This window comes from Trichosurus vulpecula, chromosome 1, assembly GCF_011100635.1.
Source record: "Trichosurus vulpecula isolate mTriVul1 chromosome 1, mTriVul1.pri, whole genome shotgun sequence".
Taxonomy (NCBI): Eukaryota; Metazoa; Chordata; class Mammalia; order Diprotodontia; family Phalangeridae; genus Trichosurus; species Trichosurus vulpecula.
The window spans coordinates 14,175,918-14,185,691 of record NC_050573.1 but is presented as its reverse complement, the minus strand read 5'-3'; the positions used below and the strand labels follow the sequence as shown (position 1 = coordinate 14,185,691).

General features: G+C 51.0%; 1 protein-coding gene across 1 annotated transcript in view; it reads left to right on the top strand.

Moving 5' to 3' along the window:
• Positions 1 to 2,617: 2,617 nt before the first annotated feature.
• The window catches only part of TCN2 (transcobalamin 2), a gene marked incomplete in the record, with an annotated part of 13,328 nt that continues 6,171 nt past the window's right edge, over positions 2,618 to 9,774 (top strand). The window contains 5 exon segments of the mRNA XM_036735750.1: positions 2,618 to 2,839; positions 3,537 to 3,731; positions 7,502 to 7,694; positions 8,408 to 8,562; positions 9,569 to 9,730. Coding sequence (XP_036591645.1) covers positions 3,668 to 3,731; positions 7,502 to 7,694; positions 8,408 to 8,562; positions 9,569 to 9,730 — 574 coding nt within the window.

Here is a 9,774-nt window from a genome sequence, read left to right as displayed (position 1 = left end):
ACTCTGATGGACTTGGTTCTTCTCAGCAGTGCAAAGATCTAAGACAACTCTAAAAGGCTCATGATGGAAAACGCTATCTACATCCAGACAAAGAACTACGGAGTCTGAGTGCAGATCAAAGCATATTTGCTCTCTCTCTTTTTTTCTTCTTTCTCATTAGTTTCCCATTGGTTCTAATTCTTTACAACATGACTGATGTGAGAGTATGTTTAATATGAATATATATTTGGAGCCTATATCAGATTGCACACTGTTGTGGGGAGGGAGGAGAAAATTGAAAACTCAAAAGCTCATGGAAGTAAATGTTGAAAAGTAAAATTAATTAATTAAAAGTTAAAAAAACAAAAAGAAAATCTCCTGGACAGTGTGGTCCACAGAGTCACGGAGAATCAGACATGACTGAACAATGAAAGTCAATTACAAAATTGTCCCTTCCTTACACAGTAGCAGCACCTTAATCACGAATGGCCAGAGTCAGGCTCAGACCAGGGGAATTAAGTAGTACGGTGGATAGAGCATCAGCCCTGGAGTCAGGAGGACCTGAGTCCAAATCTGTCCTCAGACACGGTCTGTGTGACCCTGGCAGGTCACTTAACCCTGGTTAAGAAAGAAAGAGAGAGAGAGAAAGGAAGGAAGGAAGGAAGAAAGAAAAGAAACAGGCTCAGATTGAGCTTTCAGGTAGTTACTTGGACTGGACCCAGGCACGGAACATCTGAATACACTCCAGGGACTGACCCCGTTCCCCATAGGCCTGTCCTGCCCATGTTACACTACCCTTTGTACATGCCTTTTTCCCCAAGTAGGTGGTAAACTCTGTGGGGGTAGGGACTTTTCACTTTTGTCATTGTCCAACCAGTACCAAGCACATAGTAGGCACTCAAAAAAAAAAAAACTTGTTAAATTGAATCACTGACTTGACTTTAAGGTTTTCCAACTCTGACCTTCTACAGTTCTATGACTTCCAGCAAAATCACAAGTGACCCTGAATAAGTTAATTGTTAATTCTGTTCTCTCTGTGCGGCCTTCTGTCTGCAAAACGAAGGGAATGCATTAGATCAGGAGTTCTTAACCCAAGACCATGGATAGATTTCAGGATGGGAAAAAAAGAAGACATCTTTATTTTCAACAATGCTTTTTTGGAGGGGAGGGGGGCAATCCAATGTATTTTAATTTGATGCATTTAAAAATTTTACTTTATCCTGAGATGGGCTTCACCAGAACTCCAGAGGGGCCCATCACACAAAAAAAGTCAAGAACCCTGAATTAGGAACTTTAATTTCCTGTCCACCTCAAGAATTGTGTTTCTTAATCCTCATAAAAGACAGTGGGAGCCAATGAAAGCTACTGAGGCTGGCACCCAGGTTGTCAGAGAGGAAAGAGGAGCTGGAAAAGCCTGCCTGCTAATCCAGGCCCCAGACAACACGGGCAGGACTTCAGAGCTCTCACATCAACCAGTGATAGAGAGGGACGGATTCCCCAGAGAGTGACCCATCTGGAGAGCTGCCTGAACTTTTCCTCTCACCGTCCTCACCTACCTGTCTGTCTATCCTCTTCGCCAGGACACGAGGGCCGTCCAAGGGGGCCCAGAAAGAGTCCTCCAAAGAGTACCCTCCTTGGCCCCGTGCCCAGAGATAAGGCCACAGGAAATTTCCCTGTTCTAATTGCACCCAAATGCATATCCCTGCCACTGCCACCCCTATCCCTGATTTTGCAGGGAGTGTCATGGAAAGAAACTGATCTGAATATCAAACATAACAACCTGGAAAAACCTACACGACATAATGCTGAGTGAGCGGAGCAGAGCCAGGAGAACGTTGTGCACAGCCACAGATATATGGATTCCGTGAGGACCAACCCTGACAGACTTCGCTCTTCTCAGCAACACAAGGTGCAAAGACAGCTCCAAAGGACTCACGATGCTATCTACATCCAGAGAAAGAACTAAGAAGTTTGAATGCAGATCGAGGCACACTTCATGCTCGCCTTTTTCTCTTCTCTTTTGTTTTTGTTTTTGGGTTTGTTTTTTTTTTTGGTTCTGTTTCTTCTTTCTCATTATTCATTCCATTGGTCGTAATTCTCCGCAACTTGACTAGTGTATAAATTGAGAATGAGAAGTCATTCGTGGTAGTTATATGAGATTCCATGCCGTCTTGGGGAGGGAGGGGGGAGGGAGGGGAGAAAATCTGGAACTCAAAATTATGTAGAACCGTCTGTTGTAAACTAAAAAATAAATAAAAAAAAAAAGATCTGGTCTAGCCTGCTCTGCTCTGAATCTCTGCATTCTTATCTGAGAAATGAGGAAAATCATCTGTAAGGTCTCTTCCCTAGAGTTCCTTCTCATGGCCTGATCTGAGCTCAGAAGTGGATTTTGAGCTAGAAGGAATCCTGGAAGTCATTTCCAGACCCCTTCTTCACGAAGGTTTTCCTGATTGCCTCTGCCCAGTGAGCCAGTCAGCTGCCAGGACCTGAAACTGTCATCAGCAACACTTTAAATGGCCTTGGCTGGAGTCTCTGCCCCCAGGACCAGATGATGATCATGTGACTGAACAGGCAACCGGCTGGAATCTAGGAGGGGCCCCATTCCAGCTGGGGCTCCTCCCCCTCTTCTGGCTCCTGGCTGGCCCCTTGTTTTATCTAAGGCAGTTCCAGGCAGGAAGACCTGACTCTGCTGCCCTGCTGTCCTCTGGCACGGCTAGGCGGGACACTGGGCACAACTCTCTCATTGCCCTAACTGGCTGCAGAGCGCAGGGCATCCCATCTGTCGACAGGAAGCTGCTCCCCCAGCCCAGGGGCTCCAGGAAGTCGAGGGCCAAGGTCTGTGCCACCCTGGGAAAAATAAGTTAAGTTTCTGCTCAGGCCCGGGGAGGGCACACAGCTTGGGATCCCTGCTTCCTTCCCCTTCCCTTCCGTCCTCTCCTCTTCTCCTTCCTGGCCAGGGCTGAGTCAAAAGCCAGCAGGGCCCCCTTCCTTTCCACCACCCTATGTCCCCCTTCCCCAACCTGCCCCAAGACTAGAGCCTTCCCTGTGGTGGGTGGGATGGAGGAAAAGCTGGGATCTCAGTTCAGTTCAACTCACAAACATTTATTCAACACCTACTGTGTGCTAGGCACTGAGGCTTCAGACACACTTGACCTATAGATCATGAAACAGTTTTCAGTAGCTACTGTGTGCTAGTCACTGTGCTAGGACTGGAGATACGCACACACTTGACCTAGCAATCAAACAGCATTTATTCACCACCTACTGTGTGCCAGTTACTGTGCTAGACTTTGGAGATACAGACACACTTGACCTATAGATCATGAAATATTTTTCAATACCTACTGTGTATTTTCAATACCTACTGTGTATAATCACTGTGCTAGACACTGGGGATACAAAAGCACATGCGGCAATCAATGAGTAGGTATTTCATAAGCACGCACTACGTGCCTGGCACTTGATGTGTTAAACACCAGGAAGGCAAAGCAGAAGCAAAAGGCTTGTTTTTGCTGACCCCCTGCTTCTCCTTCCTCTCATCCTTTTTGCTGACTTAGCCCTGACCCATGCAAAGGGTGGAGAGGTTAATCAGTGACAAAGGACAGAACTCTCTTGGGCTCCCAGCTGGGGTGGCCAGAACCCTTCCTCCAGACGGCTCCTGCGTGGCCAGCCCTTAGGCGTCTACACCATGGAATCCACCGTGAAGCTGCTGGTTTTCCTGTCCTGCTTGGGAGCATCTGCCCCGCTCTGCCGTGAGTCACCCAATCTTCTGTCCCCTCGCACCCGGGACTCCTGAGCCTGAGAGGTCCCTAGAGATCCTGGCAGCCTCAGGGGGGCTTTATCCCCAGCATCCCAGGTCTAGAGTTGGAAGAGACCTGAGCAACTGTTTCCTCCCACTGTTTTCATTTTACTGATAGGGAAACTGGGTCCCAGAAAGGTTTGCCCAAGATTACAGGCTGGGGAGGGGTAGGACACAGGTCTTCTGAACTGTGCCCCTAACTAGGGAGCAGAGACCAGGTAGCCCCCCCCCAGAATCAACCAATCATCAAGTGTCTATGGGAAGCCAGCCCCCGTATGAGTCCCTAGGGCTGCAGACACTAAATCAAGACTGTCCCTTGCCTTCAAGGAGCTTACATTCTGGGAGGGGGAGACAATGTGTACTGGATACAAAATAAATTCAAGATAACTTGGGGAAGAGGAAGATACCTGCAGCTAGGAGCCTCGGGAAAGACCCTGAAGCTGAGCTGTGACAGAGGCTAGGGATTCTGAGAGGCGGAGGAGAAGAGGGAGGGTATCCCGGGTAGAAGGCACAGCCTGTGCAAAAGTTCGGAGGCAGGAGATGGGATTTGGAATGTGACTGTCAGCGAGAAAGCCGGTCTGATTGTGCTGTGGAATTCATGAAGGGCAGTAATTACAGCCAGGCTGTGAAGAGCTTCGGAAGCCAAGCAGATGAATTTGGCCCTGGAGGCAATAGGGAGCCCCCGTGGTTTATTGAGCGAGGCAGTGACCCTACCAGTCCTGTCCTGTGGAGGATGGCCACTCTGTGTTCTGAGCCAGATTGGAAACTGCTGCTGATCCTTAGCAGGAAATCAATTTATTCCCCCTCCCGTTCACCTGAGCCCTTAGAGAGCACCCGGGGAACCTGAGTTCAAGGGCTCTCTTTGCCACTTAGCACCTGTGTGACCTTGGACACGTCACTTCCCCCAAGCTCTGTGCCTCAGTTTCCTCATCTGTAAAATGAGAGGGATTGGGACTAGATGCCTCCTCACCCTGGCCAGCTCCAGGATTCACCACCTGCCCCCTGGGGACGCTCATGGTCGGCCAGCTTGAGGCCTGCACTTAAGGACAGTCCTCCATGGTCTCTGCTCCTGCTGCCCCAACCCCGGGAGCCCTCAGGGCTGTGAGACTATTGTTGTCCCCGTTTATGGAGGTGGAAATCGAGGCCAGAAAAGGCGCACAGAGAGGAAGGGGAAGAGCTGGGGCTCCAGCCCGGCTGTCCTGACTCCAGAGTTAGTTCTTTCCAGCGCACTGGGCTTCTCTGCCAGGAATTGTCTGCTCTGTAGTTCAGCCTGTGGCACAAAGATGGCGCCTCTGGACTTTCTGAATTGTGATCTTAATAGAATCCTGGAATGCCAGAGCTGGGAGGGGCCTTGGAACATGGAATGTCGGCTGGGCTGAGAGGAACCTTAGAACCTAGAACGTGGAATGCCAGAGCTGGGAGGGGCCTTAGAACATGGAATGTCAGGGCTGGGAAGGGTCTTAGAATTCTTCTGTATTGCCTAAGGAGGAAGAAGGCCTGCCCCCCCACCTGCATTGAGCAGTTCTCATCCTCGAGGGCCCATCCTGAGCCGCTATCTCCCCATCTTATCAGGCCGATGGAGCCTCCCTTTGTGATGACTCACCGGGTGTCCTCATCCAGGTTCTGGGGCTGCCCCACCCTGGCTCATCTTGGAGGAGGAGGGTAACCTCCATGCCCCCCCCCTCCCGCCCCGCCCTTCAGCAGAGATAACAGCTGTTCTCCTTTAAACAGCATTTCCTTTCCCCTCCCCATCAGGTGAGCTTAGAGAGCAGGGGTCTCATTTTGTGGGTGAGGAGACTGAGGCTGGAGTGACTTGCCCAGGGTCTCTCAGGAAGGTCTTCTGACTCATGGACGCCCCCCCGCCCCCCCATCCCCTTGCTCTTCTCAGAACCGTGTCCCCAAGTGCACAAAATCAGTAAAATGCAGAGGAAGCTGGGGGTTCTGACGTACAATGAGACATCAAGTTTGCAGACCTGGCCGGTGTTGATTAAGCACCTACTGTGTACCAGGCACTGTGCAGATCTTTGGGAGGGAGGGGTTGTTGTGATCCCCACTTTACAGATGGGGAAACGGAGGCAGGCAGCGAAGTAAGGGAGTCACCCAGCTAGGCAGCATCTAAACCAGGATTCAAACTCAAGGTCTTCCAGAATCCAGGCTCAGCCTCTGCACACTGGGGCACCCCCTAGTGGCTCCTGACAGTAGAGATGGAAGAGAAGGCTGGTGCTGGGCACTGGGGCCGCTGAGAGTAGAGAGGGAAAAGAAGGCGGGTGCCTTCTGACTCCCAGGCTAGTGGCTACCCCACTCCCCTGCACCAGGCCTTCTCTTCTTGGGCCATTTCTCAGTTGGTCCTAAAAAAACCCTGTTGAGTTCAAACTTTGGTGGGTGAGGGCTGGCGCTGGCTGCCTCAGGTGAGACGTCCTTAAAGTGGCAATCCAAAGCTCCTGGGCCCAGAAGGCCGGCCCTATAGGCTTGGCCCCCACCCCAAAGGAAGGGCAGACTGCTATTGGTACCTGTCCCTTGTCTCCCCACCCCCCAACTTCTGCTAGCCTTTGCATTCCACGCAACAAACTTTTTTGTCCTTACAGGTTTTTTTTTATTGCTTTTTTGTTTTTATAGCACCTTGTTTCTGAACACATCCTTCCCCAAACCAACCCTCAGCTGATGTCTGAGCCATCCCTTGTAGCACAGGATATAAAGAGAGGGGGAAAAGACATTTCAGCAAAAGCGAGCCAGTGTGACAATACCCAGAGGCCCCCGCCTCTGCAAAGACTCCCTCCCTCCCTTCCTTCTTCCTTTCTTTCTTCCTTCCTTCCTTCCTTTCTTCCTTCCTTCCTTCTTTCCTTCCTTCCTTCCTTCCTTCCTTCCTTCCTTCCTTCTTTCCCTCCTTCTTCCTTCCTTCTTCCTTCCTTCTTTCCCTCCTTCTTCCTTCCTTCTTCCTTCCTTCCTTTCTTTTTTCTTTTCTTTTTTTTCTTCCTTCCTTCCTTCCTTCTTTTTTGTTCTTTCAATTTACTTTCTGATTAAGCATACATTTATTTATCAATAATAATTATCATGTATTAGTTACCCCTTCAGTGGAAGCTAGGGGATCTAGCTGCTCAGGATCACAGAATCCCCAAATCCCACAGCTGGAAGGGGCCTCACAAAGTCCAGTCCAACACATACCAGAACAGAAATCCCTCTACCACATCCCCCCACAACTGGTCCTCCTCCATCCTCTGACTGAAGACCTCCAGGGCAGGGAGCTCACTACTGCTGCTGGGCAGCTTTCACTGGCAGGACCCCAAACCTTGATTGTTCTATTGGCCGTTTCCCCCAGGCTTCTGGTTCTGCCTTCAGGGGCTGGCCAAGTGGAGAAGTCTGGTAGAGGGAACCCTTGTCTGGGCATGTCTTGGAATTGCTGGCTTCTGGGCTCCTGTCCTGCTCTAAGGGCTTATGGTCCCATGAGGGCATGGCATGTTTGTAGGAGTGGTCCAGAGAGTACATGACAGCCAGAGACTAGAAGAAGAACAAAGCACTTCTGACACGTGGGGGATCCAGGGAGGCTTCTAGGAGGAAGCAGCTTCCCAGCTAGACCTTGAATAAGGGCCAGAAAGGGCTAGAAGGAACCGTGGGGTGAAGGCCCCCAATCCAACCACTTTGTTTTACAGATGGGGAAGCTGAGGCACAGAAGCTGGAGTAACTTGCCCAAGGTGGTCTTGGCTCACATCTCTTCTTCTCCTTCAGAAATCTCCCCTGCAAACAGCGGCCTGGTGGCAAGCGGCATCCGGCAGCTCCTGGGATGGATGGACCGGCGCTCCCCTTCGGAGCTGAACCCCAGCATCTATGTGGGGCTCCGTCTCTCCAACCAGCCAAGCCAGGACCAAGACGACCTCTATCTAAGCAGCCTCATGGTCCATTACCAGCAGGTTTTCACCAGGTGTGGCCACCCATCCCCTCCCTTGCCCGATCCACCCTGCACAGAGTGGGGAAAGACAGGCTTCCTCCCTGGCACAGCTTAGAACCAGGAGGGGGTCACAATTCATTTCAATTCCACCACCAGTCAGTAATGACCTATGAGGGGCCAGGCTTGGAAGATAAAGAAGGAAGCCTCTAGCATTGAGGAGTTCCTCCCCCCTCACGTGGGTGACCCCCCCAGGCAGTTCTCAAACTGTGTTTCTAAAAAGGTGAGGAGAGTTTCCTTACCTGGGACTTCCCACTATTCTTGAAATCCCATGTCTAGCCCATATGTGCCAGGCACTGAGTTAGACTGTAATGATACAAAGAGGCCCTGCCTGCAAGGAGATTATAATGTAGTGGAGGAAAGGGGGGATATGCCATGGACATAGAGAAAGAAGTATGAGCCCACATGGGAAGTGACAGGCCCTGGGTTCGAATCCCAGCTTGGCCCCTTGATACCAGTAGGAGGTTGGACAAGTCACTAGAATTTCCTGGGTTACAGTTTCCTCCTCCATAAATGAGGTGGTTAGCTCTAATGACCACCCATGTCCCTCCTCGCCCTCCGTCCCTAGTTCTGTGATTCCCCTTGGGGAATGGGAGGGAGCAGGGAAGAAGAGTTGGCCTGGGAGCCAGAAGCACCAGCAGACTCCTCTGGCTGTTCTTTGACCAGTCTGAATGTTGCCTCTGTCCTAGCCTCGCACCAGACCACCAACACAAGCCCTCTATGGGCCAGCTGGCCTTGTACCTGCTAGCCATGCGGGGCGGCTGTAAGGATATTGGCACCCGGAAAGGAAACGTCCTAGTTACCCAACTCAAGCGTTACCTGGAGGAGGAGAAGCATCTTATAGGTGAGTGGGCTGGGGAGCCCGGGAAAGAGAAACTGGCAGACAAGAGGATGTGTACCTGCCAGAATAAACAATCAGGGCGGCAAGAAACTCAGTGCAGTGTATGCGGGTGAACTGCCTACTGTGCGCTAAAGCACTTTGTGCCTGGCAGAGGAGAGAGGGAGGGCCTGGGCTCTGGAAGGAGGGTGAAATCTCACTGCCCTGCCCTCACTGGGTAGGGCCAAGGAGAGGAGTAGACTCTCTCTGACTCCTCCTGTGTGCAGGGATACAAAGACAAAAGTAAAACAGGCCCTGCCCTCAGGAGCTTACATTCTCTCGGGGGAGACACTGTGTAGCCAGCAAATGGTACAAATTGTAGACAAGGTAATTTTGTGGGGAGGCAGTGGTAGTCGCAGGGGGAAATGAGAGAGGGCTTCCTGTGGGAAATCTGGCCTCAGACACATCCTAGCTGTGTGACCCTGGGCAAGTTACTTCACCCTGTCTGCCTTGGTTTCCTCCATCCTCAGTAAAATGGGCTGGAGAAGGAAATGGCAAACCAGTCCAGTATCTCTGACAAGAAAACCCCAAATGGGATCACGAAGAGTCATATACAATTGAAACGACCATTATTAACAACAATTATTAAAGATAATTACTGGAGCAGAGGAGACAACACTTCTAGATTTACAGTTTCATCAGTATAAGAACTCTCCACCCGAGCAGATCTGTACCTGACCGTTTCAAGAGTTGTTGAGGGGCATTGACAAGTTAAGTGACTGGCCCAGGGTCACACAGCCCATATGTGTCAGAAGCTGGATTTGAACCCAGGCTTTCCTGGCGTCGAGGTGGGTTCTCTAGCCACTACCCTGTACTCCCTTTCTTTAAAGATAATACTCCCCAAATTTAAAAGAAGAAAAAAAAGCCCACAAGAATTTCACAGCCAACCCTCAGGCTTGAGCCGGGAAGCCTAGCTAGAATTCACTAGGCTGGAGGGTGGAGCCATGACCTCCTGTGGGGCCCTCCCACCCAGGGCACGAGCACAAGGGCCACCCTCTCACGAGCTATTACCAGTACGGCCTGGCCATCCTGGCACTGTGCATCCATGACAAGAAGGTGCCTGGGCACGTGGTGGAGAAGCTGCTGCATGCGGCCGAGCATGACGTCTTCCTCCATGGAAGCCAGTACTCTGTGGGTGAGTAAATGCTCTGGGCCCCTGGGCAGGAGGACAGGGGGCGG